The sequence below is a fragment of the Falco naumanni genome, chromosome 1 (assembly GCF_017639655.2).
Source record: "Falco naumanni isolate bFalNau1 chromosome 1, bFalNau1.pat, whole genome shotgun sequence".
Classification (NCBI taxonomy): domain Eukaryota; kingdom Metazoa; phylum Chordata; class Aves; order Falconiformes; family Falconidae; genus Falco; species Falco naumanni.
This window is the reverse complement of record NC_054054.1, coordinates 73,522,599-73,543,894: the sequence shown is the minus strand read 5'-3', so window position 1 is coordinate 73,543,894 and position 21,296 is coordinate 73,522,599. Positions and strand designations below refer to the sequence as shown.

The window sequence follows — 21,296 nt, the reverse complement described above, 5'->3', positions numbered from 1 at the left end:
TGTCTTCCTCTCTGAGAAATTTAGCCAAAACATCCAATTTGACCTGAAGCACAACCAAAAAGGGAGAATGGGAGTGGGGAGGAAGGAATCTTCTTATAGTTGAAATCAGAATTAAAAACTAGTCTAAATAAAAAAAAAACTACTGGAATCTGCTCATCCTTAAATATCCATGGAACAATCTCCATGGAAAGCTCCCTCTATCATCACTGTTTCCGCGGTAAATCACAGCCATATCTGAATGTTCCTGGAGTAGTCTTTTTTTTTTTTTTTTTTTTTTTTTTTTTTTTTTTCCCCTCCTGTAACCAATTCTCAGAAGTTGGGTACATCTTTATTAAAAAAAGGTATTTACAGAACTCTGGCAAATCCACTTTCCCTCCATGCTGGCTAGAAAAATATTCAAGGGAAACTTTAGCCAGATGTTTGGTGATTAGCAAATTCCTAATTAAAACTGTTTCATGTAGTTGATCATAGTTATACAAATCTTAAAACAGCATGACTACGCTGCAGAAAGCCCCTGCTCCTACCTTTTGCCAAGAATGAGAGGGCTGAATCTAGATTACCATAGGTAGTAGCTGTTTACCCCCAGCTACAGGCAGCATCCATGACATGTACTAAAATACATACCCTTGATCTCTCTCTGCAGTCAAGCGCTCACAGGAAAGGGAGAGAAGTATCCCCTGGACCTTGACTCCAGGTATTTGGGAGGTCTGACCCTAATTAGGTGAGGAAAATGTACTTAAAGACAGCATTATTATGCAAGGTGTGAACAGTGCAGACCTTCAAGGTGCCAAGCGGTGCTGTAAAGGGCTGGGAATTTAGAGAAGGGTTTCAGTCTCTTCTTCCATCACCCCCTTATGTCCCTGGCCACTGGCACTGCTCTAATCCCTGCAGAGCAGGAGAGGGGCTGCGGTACTGCCCAGCTGCCGGGAGGGCCGTGTCCCTTCCAGCTCCCCCGCAGCCCATCATCCCTCCCTGCCGTAACCCAGAGGCTGTGCCCGTCTTTGGGAAGCGCCTGCCACCAGCAAGAGAGGCTGTGCTGCAGCACAAGCCTTCAAAAGCTGTCAGTGATGTAGAGGCTGAGCATTAGAGTCAGCCACCTGCTTGCTCGGGAAGTCATGGCTAATACGCTTTCACATCTTCAGCCTTTTCCAGCTGTCATATAACCTGCCAAACTGCCCTTTTCCTTTGTTTTCTCTTTTTTCCACCTTCTCTTAGGAGAACAAATAAATATGCTTACTGCAAAAGGGAAAAGAGAGAGTAGGGACCGGGTTCAGCTGCTGCTTCCACAACTCATCTGAGGTCTGATCTTGCTGTACCTGTTTCATGGTCTCTGCCTCAGCTTTCTGCTCTGTGAAAGCAGAGTGATACTACTTGCTGTTAATGAAAAACTTGTAAGATTAGATACTTTCAGAAAATTAACATGACATGTTCCTGAAATTTGTCCGAAGTTATGGCAACTTCCTTATAGAAATTCTCCTGTGGGAGAGGAGAGGCAGTTATTTTGAAAGGCTTACAAGTTAGTGTGATGATAAATGCTAGGATCTAATTTTTCAGATTGTTCTGTTTTACCTTCTCTCCATTCCCTACCTGGGGCTGCATTACAGCTCTGCTTCCAGCAGTTGCAGCAGCTGCTGGTTGCAGGGGGAGAACTCCCGTGGCATTATTTATGGCAGCTCTCAGGGAGAGGACAGTGATTTACTGTGTGTCATCTTCTGCAGCTGCGAATTTGCAGCATGGCGACAGGGCCAGTTGGTGGAATCCTAATTTTCAGCCTGACGCAGAGGTAGAGAAAGGTGGCTGGGTAAAAAAAATAAGAACCTGTCAATATCCTCCTTTGCCTACCCACAAGTAAACTTTTACTTTCTGGAATTGGGAAATTAGGGTTGGGAATATCCTGCCATTCATGCTCCCATCTCTCCTGCCAGACAGCTTTTCAAAAGAAGTCAGGATAGTCTTGATTCTTTCTCTAAACTTTGGAGATTTATTTTATTTTTTTTAATATGGCTCCCTTTCTCTTATGTCTCTCTTCCAAACTCTACTTTTGACTGCAGTAGATCTTGCGAGGTTGAGAGCTGGTTGTCACCAGACCTGCCCCATGCTCTGAGCTGAACAACACACAGCAGCAGGGCAGCAGCAGAAACCCTCATGGGGCTCTTGGCTCTACCTCTGCTGGCAGAAAGAAGGAGCTCACTTCTATGTGCTATCAAAAAGAAGCTGCAGAATTTGACCTCATGCCGTTGATCTTGGAAAAGATCTGCAAAGATCATCTGAATAGGCTCACCAGCTTATCCAAATTGAATCTCAGTGCCAAGTCGCTTAGTTTTGACCTAAGCTATAGAACTGTTACATTCCCTACAAAGCCATTGGCCTTCTGCAGAGAGGAGTTGATAAAATAGCACCTGGGAATGCCTTGTGTTTTATTTCTGGGGTTATTTCTTTTAGCCACAGTTTATCTGGCGCCGAGCACAGGAACATGAAGGGATACATTTTGTAATGACAGCAAACCCTGGCATCACTGTCTGTCAGTCATAGCAAACCATGCCAGCCTGCTGTGGCACCGTGTTACGAGAGCATGAGCAAGCCCAGCCCAGTGGCCCCTGTGGGAAGCTACTCCATGGGCTGTGCCTGCTGGAGAGGGAGGAAAGGGGGAAGGAGAGAAAGTTCACTTTTTTGCTCCCAAGCTTCCTCCTCTGAGATCTGGATGGTAGACGTTGCATAACTGCAAGTGGGATTAATCATTTTATGCAAGAAGTGATGGTACAATACCAGAGGGTAAGTGTGCCCATTGTCTGGTCTGGCTGGCTATGAAAGAGTTTTGCTTCAAGGCATCTCCTGTAATTGCAGGTTTTGTTGGTCAAGCTGTAAAACACTTTTAGGATATAATTATGTGTGCTGTCATTGCTATGCAAGCTTTTTTTTTGTATGTCTCTTATTCTCCTGAGCCAAATGGAATCTAATCTTCAGGTCAGTTATCAATAGATTGGTGAAAGGAGGGAAAACCCCCACAACTCTAAAAATATAGAAACCCCCCAAATGCTGAGAAACAATTAGGGGCTCTCAGACTGAAAAACTAAATGTTGAAATTGCGTTACTTACTTTTAAGAATACAATATAATTACTTGGTTTAACCATGTGGGCTTTGATAGTCAAGATATGCAGTGAAATAAGGTAGAATTCCTCATCACTATCAAAAGCACTAAATTTTGTCACAATGTCAAATGCTTTAAAATCGTTCTGGGGGTTAAAGAAAAAAATAGATTGTATTATTGCTATGTCAGGAAGCTGGTTTATATTTTTGCTAAGCATTCAATTTAAAAATCAAGCTTGAGATTACTCCTTGAAACTTTTCCTACTTAAACTGTTTCTAATTTATGCTTTTGTATGTTTGCTGTTGAATGTAATCACTGGACGCTCCAATATGAAATATTGGAAATACGGGGCATAAGAGTGGCAAGAACTGCATACTCTTACTCTGTTTACTCGCTTATTTACTCTTCTTACTCTATGGAAAAGTCTCAGTTCTGACCTGGATGGATTAGTTGCAAAGGAAAGCAGTTATTTCCTCCTGTTTCTACCTGGGCTGAAACGTCTTAGATACTTAGAGACTTAGATACGCTAGTGGCTTTGCTACATGTATATTTTACCTAACAAACTTGTTTTGCTCAGAACATACATTCCTCAAGTTTGTGCGAATAACACGGGCCTAGATCCAAGGGGGAAAAAGGTATAAGATGAAGTGCAAAGCTTCAGATCACCCTGCCAGTTCCTTCCGCTCTGCTTCCTCCAGCAGCAAAGGTAATGGTAGGTCTGGATTGCACTGCCTTGTTCCAAAGCACTAAAACCCAGAGGCCAAAGAAAATAGTTATGCACCCGAACAGGTTCAGACCTTGCTTATTGCAATGCAGAAGGGACCTGATTAGGCAAAGTTTGGGAGACAAGAATAGGTAGCTGGCTGTGGCTCTTGGAAAACTGCAGCATTGCTAGGGAGATGCCTTTATTAACAGAATAAACACTCAGTCCTCCCACGGATTGTTATCCAGTTTGAATGGCACTGGTTCTTATCAAGGCACTTATTCGTAATATGGAAATTTCACATAGTGTGATTCTTCGAGTAAACACCAGGCTGCTTAAAGCTCTGATTCCTATCATGCAAAGTAGACTGCAGCCCCTCAGGACACACACTGCAGTGGAAGGTGGGCAATAAACCATCAATTATTAACTTTTGTAACCCCCAGGATTTCTGTGCCAAACTTCTTCACCTCTCCGTACTGCTGGTAGTCCTGCAAGTGCACTGTGAAAAATGATAGATATCAAAACCTGTCAGTAAGCTCTCCTGTTGGCAGAAAACCTACGTACACAAGGTTGGCAGTCTGGCACGCTGGTGTATTATTGAAGGTAATTACTAAGTCTGGTGAAAAGCAACCAGACCATTTCCTAGCTTATGTCCCCATATATAAGAGCAACATGGTTACAAAACGCAGCAGAAACGCATCGCATCGGCTTTGCTTGCAGAGTTGTACTGCTTTATCTTGTGTCATTTCCTTCTACACCCAGGGGAGGTTAAAAGATCTGAATGCTCATCAAGGTAGAGAAATTTATCATCCTATGTGTCTTTGAGGAGGGCTTACCTGATGTACCTCGGAAGGGCAAGTAGGCAGTGCTAGCCCCAGACCAGCTGGGATGCCCTAGGCAATATTTCTAGGGGCATCTGTCTCAGGCAGATCTATTTGTAATTTGGGCCAGACTTATGTCAGAAGTGTGGTTTGACACATGTTTAGCCTGAACAGCAGGAGCTGCATTTCTCAAACTGCAAGATTTAGTGTAAGAAATCTTAATTATTTTTTTTTTAAGGATGGTCAAATTCACTCCTGTAAATTTGGCAGGAACTCTCATAATTTCCTAGGCAGAATTGTGGCAATTCCTTAGGCTTCCCCAGATACAGACAGTAGTATACTGGCTATTTGAAAAGTATTCATTAGTATGATTTGAGAAAGGCTTGAAAGAAAGAACATATTTTGGGAGTGTTTCTAGAAATTATTCTTCTATGAAATGCTTTTGCTTGGGAGAACAAATAAAAATAATGAATTAGATTTTGAAGCATTAGTATAACTTATGGGATACCTTAAATATTTTCACTTTCAGTGTCCAAAGGACTGTTTGGAGAGGGCTCTCCTCAATATAACATTAATCTACCGGTTTTGTTAGTGCAGTGTTTGTGTTCAGAAGTACTGATTTCAAGCCCCAGCACATTTAAAACCCTGGATGGGAATGGATCTGGGAAACTTTCGCTACTGCAACCAAGTACTTAGGAGATAAAAGCCTTTGAGATATTTTTAAATGTCAAATTTCAGACACAAAGCATATTACTGTGATTTGATCTTCAGACTGTATTTATCTGTCTAGCTTCTCCTATTCTATCAACAACTGTTCACTTTGGAGATAGCTTTAAACTATTGATTTGGGTTCTTTATAATCAAAATTATGATATTTAAATCAAGCTATGTAAATCATTCATCTAAATAGCATCTAAAAGGAAATTTTGAAGGTTTTGCTTTTCATTTTTAAGGGCTCAAAAGAATCACTTGACAATTTAAAAAAACTGAAAGAATCATCAGCTATATATTTTGTCATCTTTTCTTCTGTAAACAACAAATAAATGTCAAATATGCAAGTGCTACATAGATCTCCTAAAAATGAGCTGTTCTAGACTGTCAGTTAACAGGACTTAATGCAACTAATGTGTCTTCTGTTTCTCAGAATGTGGTTGTAGCTAGTTTGTATCACACTGAGATTTTGCACTGCCTGAAGCATCACTCCAAGCAAAGATGATCGCTTCTAGACACTTAAATGAAAGATCTTCTCCTGAACCCGATAAACCAAATACCACAGTGTGCTTAAGGATGATGCTGATGTTGTCAAAGACCACCCATGGTGTTCCCTTTCTCACTGAAGATATGCTCTGGGTCTCTGTGGGACTTACCGTCTTCCTTTTCAGCTCTCTTGTGTCTTTTCAGCATGCTTTCATTCTGCCGGTTATCAATTCATTTGAGTCCAACTTTGATATTAGCAAAGACCATATTGTCATAGCTGTAATGAGTGCTTGACTTTTAAAGGTAGCATAAACATATATGCTATATAAAAATTAAAGTTCACTAATCACCACAACTCTTAAGATTAATCATGTTAGTAATTTGATTTCTCAAGTAATTACTTCTTAGCTGAAGATGAGGCTTGCATATTTATTCAGTGGTAGGTCAGGTTCAGCGAACTCATTTGTTTATCCTTCTTACAGGACATCAGCAGATGGTCTTAAAAAATTAGGTAAAGTCATTCCTTACAATCTAATTTCTTAATTTTTTTTTCCCTTAAAGGACAAACATTTTTATATGTCATTTTGGTGTTTTCTTAATGAAAATGTATCATGTTTATGATTTTGTGTTCAAAAAAGTCTGAGAATGGCCTAGGTTAAACGGTAATTGACCCAAATAAGTGTCTGTTTGCGTCTCACTCTTGAAAAAAACAGTAACAAAGTAAAACTAAACTACTTTTCTCAATTGTTAGCTTTATCCTGCTAAGCGGGAGAGCAGTTTCTTACATGGCTTGTTAACCACAGAGCCTCTCAGGCAGGGGGCAGTTGACAAGTGACACTGGAGGAAATGCTCAGTCAGGTGAGATTTTGGGGAGAAGACATCCAAGAAGTATGTGGTAAGAAGCTTTCCATTTTTGGCTAACCTAGGTATCCTGTATTGATGCGGGAAAACGCCACTTTTGTCACAGCCTAACCAGGAGAGCTGGGTTCCCAAGTGTGCTCTGTGTTGGTCTCTGCTGTCTGTAAGTTAATGATGAAACTAACACTGACCTTAGACATTGGGGTGTCCTGAGTTTGTGTGAAATCATCAGTTACTTCGGTTGTGAAAACAGCTACTGATTTGCTTATGTGCAGCTTGAGACCCACAACTCGAGTCCTTAAGTTGTATGTCTGTGATCATACTTCTTGTCATACAGTCAAAATGTCATTTATGACTGCCTCCGGTGTTGCACAAGCATTGCAGGGGACAGTTTGAAGAACGTGTAATTTTAGGAAGGAATGCCGTCTCCATTCCCCAGCAATCACATGCAACATCACAGCTGGGTTTTGGATCTCAGAGACGATGTTGGAAGCATGGCAGTTAGCAAGGCAGCCTTTCCCGGTGCTAACCGAGGAGGGGAGGTGCAGAGCTGTTCCAGCTGCAGAGAGCACATCAGTTGGCTTTGTTCTTCTGCAGACTCCACAAACTGTCCCTGCCTTCACTTGGACTTGTCTTTGGTGTGTGGTAATGAAAGCAAGAGGAAAATTAGGCCCCAGGTGCTCATAGAAACACAGAATCCTTTAGGTTGGAAAAGATCATGGAGTTCAACTGTAAACCTAACACTGTCAAGTCCATCACTAAACCGTGTCCCTAAGTGCAACATCTACACATCTTTTAAATACCTCCAGTGATGGTGACTCAACCACTTCCCTGGGCAACCTCTTCCAATGCTTAGCAACCCTTTCAGTGAAGAAATTTTTCCTAATATCCAATCTACACTTCCCCTGGCACAACCTGAGGCCATGAAAGAGTGCATTTTTTTATAAAGCTTAGTAACTGTCATTTTTCAAGTGATTTTCTAAAGAGGACTGGAATACAGGTAGTGCACAGGAACCAATATACCTTGAAAGTGTATTTCTTTGTTATAAGAAGGTTGGTAGCATGCCATGACTCACTATAATGAATTAATTTAGTGTTTACCATAACAGCACTGAGCTTAATGAACTCATGATATTTATGCAACTGTCTGTAGATATTCTCTTGCCATTTGGGATTTATAAATGGGTACTAATCTTTTTATCACCACTTTCTCCTGAGCAGGAAACATCTGCATGGTGAAAGGCCAGTTAAGCTCAACTCAACTCTTTCTATCTTAAAAGTAAGCAGAAGATCTTGAATAACTTGAAATTTGTCTTTACCTAGTTTCTGGATTTTTAGTATTCAGCAAAACTACGCAGCTTGAACAAAACTGTTCTAGAGCTATCCTTATAAAATTCCAACACAGTTGTATAATAAATAGTGCTAATATCTCGTTTCTTATTACTGCAGGTGCCGTTTCATTTAAGTTTAACCTTCTGTATTTGAGAGAGTGTCCATGTAAGTTTAACAGTTTAAGTAAGAAGTAGTTTACTAATTTAAACAAAGCGATGCTAATTTATGGAATCCAAGTCGCGCGTGCTGCATCTTCTGAAGCTAGTGGTTTATTGCTGAGCAAAACAGAAGGTCAGCTGCTTTCTCTCTTTAATATTTTTTGATTCGCAAATCCTTAATGCTGAACAGCAGGTCTGGTTTACTATTGCTTCCTCTATTGTATCTAGAAGGTGAGATGCTTATCCTTGTTTCTGCACACTGACTTCTTATTGACAGCAGTGTGACACTGAGCACTGCTGAAGAGCAGATCAGAAGGCAACCACCTGCCTGCCCTCATGGGGCACAAGTTGGGTTTAAATCTGCTTGGAGTTCCTGCCAAAGAACAGGCTTCGCAGCTGGACCCAAGGGTGCTCTTTTGCTGAGTTAAGTGGTGGGAATGGGTGGAGAGAGAGTGCGACTTTATCTAATCTGGCAGCCCAAGCTGCATTTGGCTGGCATGAAAAATTTCCTGTCGTGGAGCCCATGATTGGCAGCTCATTAAAATGCTGGCTGGGGAAAAAAAAAAAAAGACACACAGAAAACCAGAAAACATTCTTTCCAAACCCAGCATTTTTGTTTACAGATATCAAGACCTGCAGTTGAAGGAAGGACTGGAATAGTAATGAACTCTCTGCCTCCAGGTGCTTTGCTCATCTTGCAAGCTCTCCTAGTATGTCCTCAGTCTGCTTAGGAGCAAGCACTGACATGGCTCCCCTGCTTTCTTTCACCTCAGGATAGGTACTTCTGCCCTACACCTTCCCATGCCGCCTCTGCTTCTGGGTTGTATTTTTCAATTATTTAGTGCCCCTTTTAACTCTAAGCTTAGATCTAGGGATGCCTGACTGGGTAGCACAGCTGGTGCTGGGCAAGCAGCCATTTCTGAATGAACACCTTCCCACCAGCTCCCTAAACACTTCTAAGTTTTATTTCTTACCATTTCCTATCTCTTTATTCTGTGTGTTTGAACAAGACAAAATTGCACAGGAATATTCCCCTCCTGTAGGTGAATACAGATATATCCTTCAGACTCCTCAGCAGCTTCATAACTGTCTGTGGCTGTAACGTGATGCAAACTTGATTTGTTGGGCAGCTGGGGAATGACAGTGTTTGTTGGCACTGGGAATAGCATCAAAGTCAAAGCTTTGAGCATCAACATGTCTCCTGCAAGGCCCCAAGGATAAGATCAAATTAATGAAAACTCATCAGGTTTCAGTGAGACGATGAGGTGCCGCTGGTGGGGGACCAGGTGAAAAGGATCCTCAGGAACCTCCTACTTGCCTGCCTCCGTCCTTATCCCTTGTTTCCCTCCCCAGGGCTGGGACTGTCTCTTCCCCAGGCAGGAGGCAGCACGTATGTCCAGGCAGCAGCCACCCCTCTCTGATGCTGAAGCCCTGAGCCAGCCTCGCAGGTGGCACCTGCGAAAGCTGCTCGGCTGCCGAGAGGGGGGCCTGCTTTGCCAAAACCTAAAGCCAGCTCAAGGAGATGCAATAGGAATTGGCATCACTCCAGTTATTGCCATGAATAAGAAAGATTTAGGCAGTTGCCTCACTGAAAGGAAAAAAAAAAAAAAAGAAAAAAAAAAACCAGCAACCCTCCCTGTGGGTTCCTATCTGTTTGCTTTGGTAACTGAAGGATGGTCACAAATCAGCGTAGTTTTATACCTTGTTTTATGAGAGAGGAACTGAATTTTAAGAAGACTTGGTACCAGAGGTTGTGCCTGAGGAATGTGACTCTTGGCGAGCCAATAGAGAAGTTACTTGAACCCTTTCAGCTGCCCAGCCCCACCTGCAGGCACCAAGGGCTCCCAAAGGCCACCGGTGGGAGCTACCCAGGAGACAGCGCAAGGGCTGGGGCCTTGGCTCAGGACCCCCAGCACAGCCCACTGAGGTACACATATAGCTTTGCTTTTATTTGTTTGTTTATTTATTTATTCTCCCACTTCTGACAGCAGTCACTCGTTGCATGGCTTTGCTTATCTCTGCTGCAGCCTAATCCCAGATACTAGAGGCAGAGCAGCACCTCATCACCTCCTCTTCCTCATCAGTGCTGATGGTGAGGTTATTCCTCTGGATAACACATTCCTGGTGCAGGAAGCTGATATTCAGTAGTCTTCAGCATCTCAGACCATGTATTGGTGTTTCTGATCTCGTTGTAAAAGGCCTGTTGCATCTCTTGTTCACTACTGATAACTCGGAAAGAGTAAAGCATCAAAAAAAGTGTTGTCACAGATGTCTCAATTTTGTAGCATTTGTGACACCTTGCTATCATAAGGAGTTAGAGGTTGTTATCTGTGGGTATTTTGCAGGAGTAATTATACTTCACTGCCAGCAGCAAAGTATGTAGTTACTGAGCTGAATCAAGCCCTATTCCCATTGATTCAGTAGGATTTGTTCCCATCGCTGTCAGACTTGGAAACCACAGGCAGCTTAGTTTTCTGTGTTTATATCCGCCAGACATTACTCGGCACTGTGAATTCAGGACCAAATTGGTTAAAGTGCATGCAGACATTTTCTTTTTTGCAGCTCGATAACTTTCCGCCATTGCCTTGAAAAATGTTGCTGTAACAGTTTGCCTGCTAGAGGAAAATATATTAAGCCCTGTGCTCTATACATAAGCAAGTTTTAAAGGTCATGTTTTTCAGACAAATCAGAATGTTTTAATATATGGGGGGGGGGGGGGGGGGGGGGGTAAGCTATTTAAGACTATGGTATTTCAAAACAGCAGGAACTCATACACCCTACTTATTACTTTCCACTACATTTACTACCAGTTTATGTTGCAGTACTACTGTCTGCCAATACAGCCGGCTCAAAGGAGCCAAGGCTGTCAAGGAAAAGTGCAGTTGTAAAAATCCGGGACTTGTGAAAAGAGGCACTTTCTGGAATTATAGCCATTTAGCGCACCATTATCATTCAGATATCATTTAGTTACTGCGTGTTATTATTTTAGTCATTTATTAAACGTGAAAATCAAACAACAAACTGATGGTAGCGTCTGCCACCCAACAGGTATCTGTTAGAGTGTGTAAGGGCACCCACCAGGAACTGCAGCAAAAGCGCGTATTTTTATGGAAAGAGTGCCATCGTGTGGGACGCTCCTGCGGCACCCGAGTACCGCAATGCCTACGTGCTGTGCAGGCTTGCAAGAAACCTCCCTTCCTCGTGTTGTTTTTCATGGAATTTCAGTAAAAGTACGGTTTTCATTTCTGAAAATGTGCCACAATAATAGGAAGTTTCATAACTAGGAACAGCCTGGTAGCGTTAAATCTTCTTAATATGTTAACTATTATTTTGGTTCCACAAACAGGTGAATTCAAAACCAAAGTGTTTCACTAAGTCTAACGGAAGTGGGATCTACCTTTTTCTCTGTATGAAGTTAATATAGTTAGATACTCATTCTTTTACAATTTCTCTTTATAAGTATTTTATCTCTTAACATCTGTTTACCGCTGCAGTTTTACAAGGCTTCGTTTTAAGCTTTCCGTTTCTCAAGCTTTTCCATGTAATGATAAAATTACTATCCCTGGTTTCTGCTTCTTTTTTTTTATGTTTCCTTTAAATAATTGAACTTATATATTACATCCATAAAGAAAATTGCCAGTAATTACCAGGAGTACAATTAGGAATAAATCTCTGTTAAGGAACAAGCCAAAGTTCAATGTCTTTATGCAAATGCCTATTGTTAAAAAGATGTCTTGTGTAATCGGGAATTATACTGACAAGTGAAGAATCATTTAATTAATGAGAATAGAGCAATCAGTTGGATGGTTCATTCTATTACTGACGGAATAAAAGAGAGAAAACAGCCCTGCTGAGGGACTAGAGCTGCTGAAAAAAAGCTGCTGAAGAAAAACTCCCATGATGTTGTTCTGTTACTGTCTTGTGTAGATAGTACAGTTATTCCTAAATATAAAAACATATATGCCAGATGTTTGGATTGGGCATCAAAAGTTAACCTCCTGTTACTCCGCAGGAACGTATATGAAAGGGTTCTGTTTACACTGACTATCTGCTGCTCCTGCTGACCTGACAGACTGGAATATTTGGGCCCAAACTCACGTAAATCCTAATGCAGGATGTTAGGGCAGCGAGAACCCGAATTACGGCGAGTTATGTCTGTAAGCACTTTATGCCATGATAGACAGTAGCATGTGGACTCCGTTTGTAGTCACAGAGGAGTATTTATGGTGGGAAAGGACCTCTGAAGGTCTCCAGCCCAGCCCTCTGTTCAAAGCACGTCCCGTTATGTCAGGTTGCTCTGGGCCTTGCCCAGTGGGACTTTGAATACCGCCAAGGATGGAGGTGCCGCAGATTCTCTGTTCCAGTGTTTGACGTCTTCCATTTTTCTTTTATGTAGTTGGAATGGCTCTTGTCCCAGTTTGTCTGTTTCTGAGACAAATCTCTTTCTGTCCCTGGGTGCAGCTCCAGATTCTCTGCATGCTCCCAATAGGCAGCTGTAGGCAGCAATGACAGCCACCTGCATGTGGTCCCCACGCCTCCACAGCTCCTCTGGACGTGGATGCCTCAGAGCAGCTATTCTGCCTCTTGCAACAGAACGGAAAGTCCTCCTGTCCTTGACATATCACTGTCCCCTTCGGAAGCTTCGGGACGGGGCTTCCCTAAGTTGGCATTGAGTATGGGACAATTCAAAACATAGCCCAGGCAATTCTGACCTTGTTTGCCATTTTCCAGGGCTGGACATTTAGCAATGTATTGTCAGCAGACATTGCACAGAATTTGACCCACTTCTTGTAAACAGAGCTATGCAAACAGGGTGCTTCTGGCATCTCCAAAGCCATGCATATCACCTGCAATCTGTTCCTCAGGAGCACCGTTCCCTTTGCTATAGCACAGAGCTGGACAAGCAGTTCCCTTCTGAACAGGTCAAGATCTCAGCCGTAGGACGTACTCCTGGGTAGGAAGCAGAAGCTCACTCCAGAGCCGTGCTGTCATTGCAGCTGCCGATGGCTGCATGAAGTCTCCCATTCCTGGTAGGACTACAGCATAAGTATATGGTCGTTTGGATGTGCTATAGCAAATTTTGTGGCTTCGTTGATGTGACTACCCGTTTAAGTGGCATTAGAGGTTGAGTGATCCCTGTATAGAACCCTATGCTACCAAGGTGCATTGAAACCCTCTTTCCTAATACTCTATATTTCTGAGGTTGAGGTAGACCACTACATTGAGTTGTTACAGTATCCCAGAGTCAGTGTAGCAGCTTTTCTTCCCACTTCAATGCAGTACAGTCTCTGGTAGCAATGTCCCAGACCTCCCCTGGTTTGTGTGCATTTGGATTTTTTTCATGCTGTGTCAAATGATTGCACAAGTAATTGTTTGCCTTCCAACACTGAAATGAAAAACAAATTTATTACATGAAGGAAAACATTCCCTCTGTTTTATTCTTTTTAAGTGTAATCACTGAATTTTTTATTTTGGGTAACCAGATGCACCCAGCTGCTACTCTAGTCACTTCTGGATGTTTTTAAATAAAAACACTCTCCTCAGGAATAAATGAACTAAATATGAAAGTCTTCTTCCAAACAAAATTCTCGTTTCTCAAACGTTCATCCCACAGGAAGCCTAGCTAAATACATCGGCCTTGCAAGCTGCCTAATAAATCTTTGGCAGTGGACTGGGTACATAGGTGCAAGGATGAGTGAATTCCGCAGCAAAGAACCTTCCTATGGAAATCACTTACCAGCAGGTCGCACGCTCCTATTGAGCAGGATTAGTTTAGGTTGTCACTGACTGCAACTAAGACGGTTCAGCTCTTTCTCCAAAGCAGCAATTAGGTAACGTGATAAAGATCTGTTTACAGTAAAGTAATGTGTATCACGGGGTACATCTGAACTGTATTTTCTTTTTTTTTTTTTTTTTTTTTTTAGTTGAAATGCCTCTTTTCCAGTGATTAAATGCAAAATATATATTCTCAAATACCTAATGCACTACAAAAGTCAATTGACATAGTCTGTAGTGAACTGTAGTGAAGGCTAGTTAAGAAAATAGTTAAGTGTTAAGTGTCTTAAAAGACAGAAAGAGAGGTTTGTGTGTGCTTTCCTGTATCTAGAGTGGAGCATAGATATCCATATGCTCAAATTTACAGGCAACCCATATTCAAGCTTTCTTTTCTGGCTAAACCAGTCTGTCTGGATTCATCAGCTGCCTGGCTTTCCGAGACACATGGGAAGGTTGTAAGTGGTTGGATTACATCTTCGCACCCTCAGGTGCCACCTTCATTGCCCCACTGTAACCCCTGACTCTGTGCTTTCTCCTCAAGGATTTTGGAGCTGCAGCAGAATGGTGACATGGACATACTGAAGCATAAGTGGTGGCCAAAGAACGGTCAATGTGATCTTTACTCATCTGTGGATACCAAACAGAAAGGAGGTGCCCTGGACATAAAAAGTTTTGCAGGTGTTTTCTGCATCCTCGCTGCTGGAATCGTCCTATCCTGTTTCATTGCAATGTTGGAAACATGGTGGAACAAAAGGAAAGGCTCCCGGGTTCCATCAAAAGAGGTATTAGACCCTCCATTTCTCCTGGGGAATTTTCATGCACCCTAAAGATTGCTGCCTTGACTTTATAACATTAGAAAGGGTGGGGAATCAAATTCAGAAATATTTCCTTAGCTTCCTGATTTTGTAAGGTAAATGTTGCTCCTCAAAATCTCTTATCTATTTTTTCTAGAAAAGCTTGAATTAAAAAAAAATTATATTGATGATGTATAAATATGCAACTATTCTGAGTAAAACACAACTGTTACTTGTAGAGTAGTACATTATTAATACATCAATATTTAGTTCATTATTCCCATTGGTGAGAGCTAATTCTCACCAGTGAGTTCAAAGGTTTCTTGGCTTCTACTTGAAAAATGTATCCCCTAGGCTCAGTGGCTGAGTCTTTCAAAATAGATTTGTAAAGCTTAGCCCTTTAATCAGCAGTTAGCTCCTTAAATAAGCTTGTCCTCATTTTCAGAAATCTTAACCTCTTGAGACTTCCACGAACTTCAGTTCTCGTTTTATTATCTGAAGTTCAGGGAAGCAAGAGTATGTCATATTTTTCAGATTCAGGGAAGACTTATTTCTGAAACCTACTACAGACGTGTTTCAGAAAATCTTGGCCACAGACCATGTGCAAATATGTTATTTTACACCAGAGATGAGTTTACTTCCACACCTGCATGTGTAACGCTTTCTTTCCTGTGGCAATCTACCTGTCCCTTTACCAGCCATCTCAGCTTTATGCAGTCTTACAACAAATTTGTTACCTTCATAATTAAGTCTTTGGATCTACAAAAAACTAAAAAAAAAAAAAAAAAAAAAAAAAAAAAAGACCTTATTAAGATGTACTTGGCAGCAATGCCCAAAGCTGAACCTAAATATGAGCTTTAATGTAGCACTATCAATTATAGCTTTTCTGTGTAGCTTAGATGCATCTGTGTAGCTTGTGGGGTATTGCTGTTAATTTGTGTGCAGTAGTCTCGCCTTCTCTGCAGTTTCTCCATTGTGTTTATTCCTGCTAATCTAATGCTGTGTAATCAGGCAGGATTAATTACACTACCTAATTAGACAGCATTGGCACTGATGTTAGAATACATTTAATCTTTTCTTGCCTGTTTTAATTCCCAAGCTTTTTTTTTTCAAGATCTGGACCGGACCATTATTAAAAGAAAAAAAAAAAAAAAAAAAGAATCTCTAGTCTAAATTGGGTTTCTCAGGAATGGAAACCATATAATTTCAGCTGGTGAATTACTTTTAAAACCTATAATTTACTGGATTGTTGTTTACCCAAACTTTCAGAACTTCATACTTAATATTTATCTGGCGCAAAACATAAAAATAAATAACAAAGGAAAAGAAAAAATCAACACAGATATTTTATATAACCATAAAATTTCCTATTTCAATTTCCAAATGCAGAGAAATTCAAGTGTGTACTTTCCACAAATGGTATAATTTGGCCTCCTTGATCTTTTTTACGTGGTCATTAGCTTAGCATTTACAATTGCATCTCCACGCTAAACTGAAAAGCTTGGCTCAAAACTGCGTTTAACATGGACGTACGTGCTGAATGTCCCCACTATCCTGGATGTGGGTGTCATTCAGCAAAGTAATACCTCTTAACTAACTTTCTTAAAATTCATTTTAGCTTCCATGAAATCCATTGGCTCTTCCAGGCCACTAGTCCAGAATCGGGGGTCAGATTGGGCCAGTTTGTGGTCAGCAAGCCAACCCTTTTTCCTGGTGGCTGCCATCTTGTGCTCCAGAATGCAAGCATTTATACTGAAAAAAATTGTCTTATGGTTGCGAAGATAACTTTTCGGTCGCGTACCAGAAGTAACCCATTCAATGATGTCTGCCTGAGTCTGCAGACAGCCTTAAACAGTAGCTCTGAGAGAAGTATGAACCGCCCCAGTAATCTCAATGGGATGTTGACTCTGAAGCCTGATGATAATTTAAATGTGAAAACTGCTGAATATTTCACTACTGATCACACAAGAGAGAAGAGGAAAGATCATATTATGGAGATATGCACAATCTTACTGTGAGTGGGTCTCATTTTGGTGTATCGATTGGGTGGAGATCGGGTTGTGGGCGAAGCATGGGAGAATATCACCGCTTTTATATTTTCACTGGTCTGACCCTAGCCCCAAATGCATCTCTGTAAGAGAAGAAAGAGGACAATTTTGAGGAACTTATAGAGGCTCAGAAGTGATGAAATTCCAATCTTTTCCCAATTGGCATTTTAAATTACAAAGTGTTTGTATGCTTTTTCAAAATTAAAAACAAGGAAACAAAAAAAAAAACCCAAAACAACAAAAAAGGAAAAATATTTAGGACTGTCCCTCAGAGACATAGTCGTGACTTGCACTCGCTAACAGAGCCTCTGTATTTTTCTTTAGCTTCCAGTGTGGCCCCAATTCTCCTGCAATCATATCATCTCCAAAGTTTTTAGAGAGAGCGTTTGGTGAATGCGTTTGGTTTTGATGTCACCTGTGTGGTTGTTATGTGCATCCATGTCTATGTCCACCTGTGAATAAACTCTAGACAGAAAGCTAAGTCCAAGAAATGAGCACTGCATTTTTTCCTTCCTGTGATGAGCTCCAACCCAAGCCTCTGTGGTCAGCGATCGTCCAGTCCCTGGTTGATCCCTGATGCCCTGTTCCCTGCCCCTTTCCCCCCACTCTGTCTCCCTGTCCCTGCCCTTGGAGGGTAAAATCCCGGAGGGGAGCTGGCCTCTCAGCTCCTTCCAGTCGGGCTCTGTGTTCGGCGTGGTACCAGCGCAAATATTCAGTGATCCGTTTTGCTAAGCAGATGAACTCCTGCAGTTTGTTCTAGGTGTGGACTTTTTCAGAGTGCTTGACTTCATTCCTAGGCAAAGGAGGGATCTCAAGCCCATTCGGTATACTAGGAGTTTTGCCATTGATTCAGGGAGCTCTGGATCAAGCCAGTCATTGAATTGCAGTAATCAAGGCTGGAAGTCATCAGTGCACATCTATCGGCTGCCTAATTATCCTCTGTGAGGTCCTAAAGTGTGACATATTTCTAGTGGCCTGGAAGAGCCAGTAGATTTCACAGAGCTTAAGGTAAATTTTAAGGTTAGTTGAAATCAATTTTTGTTCTGAATGAGCTGCGCTATCTAGACTGAGGGAATACCCCTGTATGTGTATACTTAACACTGCTTTGAATTAAGCTTTGCAGTTCAGTAGAAATATGTATGTACAATACAGGTGATTTACTCTGTCACCCAGGACTTTCTCCACTTTTTAGACTTCCGTGCATTTAAATTCTCAATTATAACAAACCTACCTGCTTAACTGAGTTCTCTGGGAGGAGAGATTTAAGAAGGAAAAGGGACAGAGAAGGGACAGAGCTAAGAGAGGGGATGATATATTTCTTATAATAAATATCCCAGGCCATTGCCTCTTCTTCTCACCCACAAGAGCGTAATTCCATCAGAATCAATGGAATTGCTTCTTTGTAGGTAAGGGGAGAATTATTCCCTCTGTTGGCATCGTAATTTAAAATTGCCTGGTGTACCCCTTTCTGTGTGACGTCAGTGAGTCAGAAATGCTTGGGTTTTTGTCTGGAAGTTCAGCTTTTCTACAGCACAACTTATGTTATAAAGTTAAAGAGCAACCTGAGATGTTTTTAGTCCTTTCTTAAGCCCTGAAAAGATGACAAAGACAGCAGCCTGATCCCGCAGAGCTGTTGACGTCCATGTTGATATCCAAATTTAGTCCCTGTTGCGGAACTGAACTAGCATCATCCCAGGCATCTGAGGTTATGCTTTGCTCTCATGGCACAAAATTTACCGTTATTCAGCTGTTGCTTAGTCCAACCCACCTAGCTCTGAGCCTGGCTTTTCCTGATGAAAACCTACTGGTAGTGCTTGGAGTTCTGTTGTTGGGATTCAGGGTTTGAAAGTAGCTGTGGTGTAAGGGTCTGCATCAGGTTGGCTTAGCCCACCCAGCTTCAGGCAGTGAAGGAGTTTGCTGGTGACATTCAGAGATGCCATCAGCCAACAGCCAGCTGTAGTTAATTGCACATTGTACTTCCCAAACAGTTCTAATTGCACTGTGAAGCTTCAATTCAGCACAAATGGCGATGGTGAGCGGTGGCTCTTGTTTTTCTCATTCCCCAGGATGACAAGGAGGTCGACCTGGAGCATCTCCACAGGCGTGTGAACAGCCTCTGCACAGATGATGACAGTCCCCATAAACAGTTCTCCACCTCGTCGATTGACTTGACCCCGCTGGACATTGACACTTTACCCACACGTCAGGCACTGGAGCAAATAAGTGACTTCAGAAACACTCACATCACCACAACCACCTTCATACCAGAACAGATCCAGACTCTGAGCCGCACGTTGTCTGCTAAAGCTGCTTCGGGCTTCTCCTTCGGCAGTGTGCCTGAGCACCGAACTGGCCCTTTCAGGCACAGGGCACCCAACGGTGGCTTTTTCAGAAGCCCCATCAAAACAATGTCATCTATCCCTTACCAACCAACTCCTACTCTGGGGCTGAATATTGGTAGTGACCCAGACCGAGGCACCTCCATCTGAGCATCAGACCAAGTTTCTTCACTGTTTCTTTTTTAGGACTCCCTTTGCAAGGAGCAGCTGTAATATTGTGGGACTAACATGGATGTAACCTTTTTTCTTTTCCTTAGTTTTTGTTTTTGAGGGGTTTTGTTTTTAATTTGTTGGGGGTTATTTTCTGTTTGTGGTTTTTTTTCCTATTTTGTTTAAAAAATCAGGATAATTAGTAACAACTCTTCCTCCACCTCCTCTCCGCTTTCTCAGTCTGGTCTCCTCTGTCTCCCCTTACTCTATTTACTACTTGAATCACTTATTCTTCAATTTATCACCATGTTAGGTTTTGGTTACTTCAGGCTTTTCATATACTTTAAATATAGGAAATGTGCAGCGATTCGTGCATAGAAAAACCCTGAGGATTACTTTACAGAAGGGCATTCACTCCTCCCCCACCGCCTTTTTTTACTATAATTGCAATAACTTAAGTCCTTTTCATATATTCTGCTGCATCCAGTCAGCGCTCCACTGCTGTGTGTCCTTTTAACTGTGGACCAAAGGCAACCCTGCAGTTTAAAAAATGGAAAAAATTAAAAAAAAAAAAAGGCAAAAAGAAAAAAAAAGGAAAAAAAAGAAAGCAAAACAAATGAAATTAAAAGACCATTCAGGCCCCGTAATACAGGAATGCAATTTTGTAGGATTACAAAAAGCCATTACTATGCCAGTACAAACTACAGTTAAATCTACTTTTGCACTGCAACAGTGCATATGACCTTTATGTGATTGTACAGTGTTAAAAGTTTTTCTTATGTACAGTAAACTGTATCATATGGCAGAAGCCTGTTGTGTTAAATAAATTAGTATCTCATACAGATATATATATACATATATACACACAAGTATGTATATATATATACATGTATATATAGCTATAAAATGGCAGCCGTTGCTATTGCAATTCATTTAATAAAGCTTTAGTAAAAATGTGTTGTATACAGGAAGGATGTACAGCGCAGGGGGTCTTTTCATTTAGAAAAGACAGGTTGCTTTAATGTTATTCTGACTTGCATTGTTTGCCAACAGAGCATATTTTATACTTTTTTATTAGAACATCCAGGGCAATTTAACATTTGTACCTAGATGTAACTTTTTTGGTTAGGTTTTGCATTGGCTATTGAGCATTCTATAAGGCTAACCTTGATAATTTTACTTATTAATTAATTAGACAAAAGGAACTCTCTCTTAGGTATACCACGTTCATGAACAACTAATATAGCTCTAGAGAAGTTTATACATAGATCAAAGGTTAATAAATTATTTTCCAAATCAGTGCAGTTGATCAATACAATAATGGTGTTAGCGGAGTGAAAAAAAAAAAAAAAGCCCTTGAGAAAGATAGATGTGGCCTTAATTACAATCACTTATTGTTCTAAGGAAAAAAAATACGAACTGGCGCTCATCTTAACCCTTTATATGTTAAGTTAGATTTAGAGGAGCTATGTACTTTTTACATTAGTGCCAACTGTGTAGAACAAGAGAAAGAACAGCAGTGAGAGCAAAACCAGTGCCCACTTCGGCACCCGCTTTTTAAAGTAACACTGTTAGAAATGTAGGAAGAGCTTTCAATTTGTAATCCTTAAAACTAAAAATGCAGTTAAGTAGAAAGCAAGCAGTTTATCCTGTGAGTTTTTTGGTTTGGTTTTGTTTTTAGTGCAGCCATACACTTATTTTAACCTAATTCATTCTTTGGCTAGGATTAATAGGAATCAGCCTACGTGATTTGCTTTAGGATAAATTAAAAGATATATTCTTCAAATCTATTCTATTTTGATGCTAATTCTGTTCTGGGGGAGCATCTTGTACTGTCACTGTTTTTTGTACTAAATCTTCAAATATTGTCTACTGTGTAAGGCAGAACAGATTCTTATCGTGCAAAAGGCTATTTTGTTTCCAGGGTAGCAAGTGTCTACGAGCATGCACAACTTGCTTCCCCCTTGTAACATTCATGAACTCATCCACACTTCTGAGTAAAATAAAAAAAAAAAAAAAGAAAATTTCTTTT

The 21,296-nt window shown here is 41.2% G+C and overlaps 1 protein-coding gene across 2 annotated transcripts in view; it reads left to right on the top strand.

The window, feature by feature from the left end:
* The window catches only part of GRID2 (glutamate ionotropic receptor delta type subunit 2), a 731,038-nt gene extending 709,742 nt beyond the window's left edge, over positions 1–21,296 (top strand). Inside the window, exons 15-17 of one of the 2 annotated variants that reach the window (XR_005828679.1) lie at positions 14,475–14,715; positions 16,346–16,741; positions 18,842–18,914. Coding sequence is in view for 1 of the 2 variants with exons in the window: in XM_040599440.1 (XP_040455374.1) it covers positions 14,475–14,715; positions 18,842–19,264 (664 nt within the window). In the remaining variant the exon portion in view is untranslated. Of the gene's footprint in view, positions 1–14,474; positions 14,716–16,345; positions 16,742–18,841 lie in introns of both variants that reach the window. The other variant, XM_040599440.1, reaches the window with a different exon arrangement.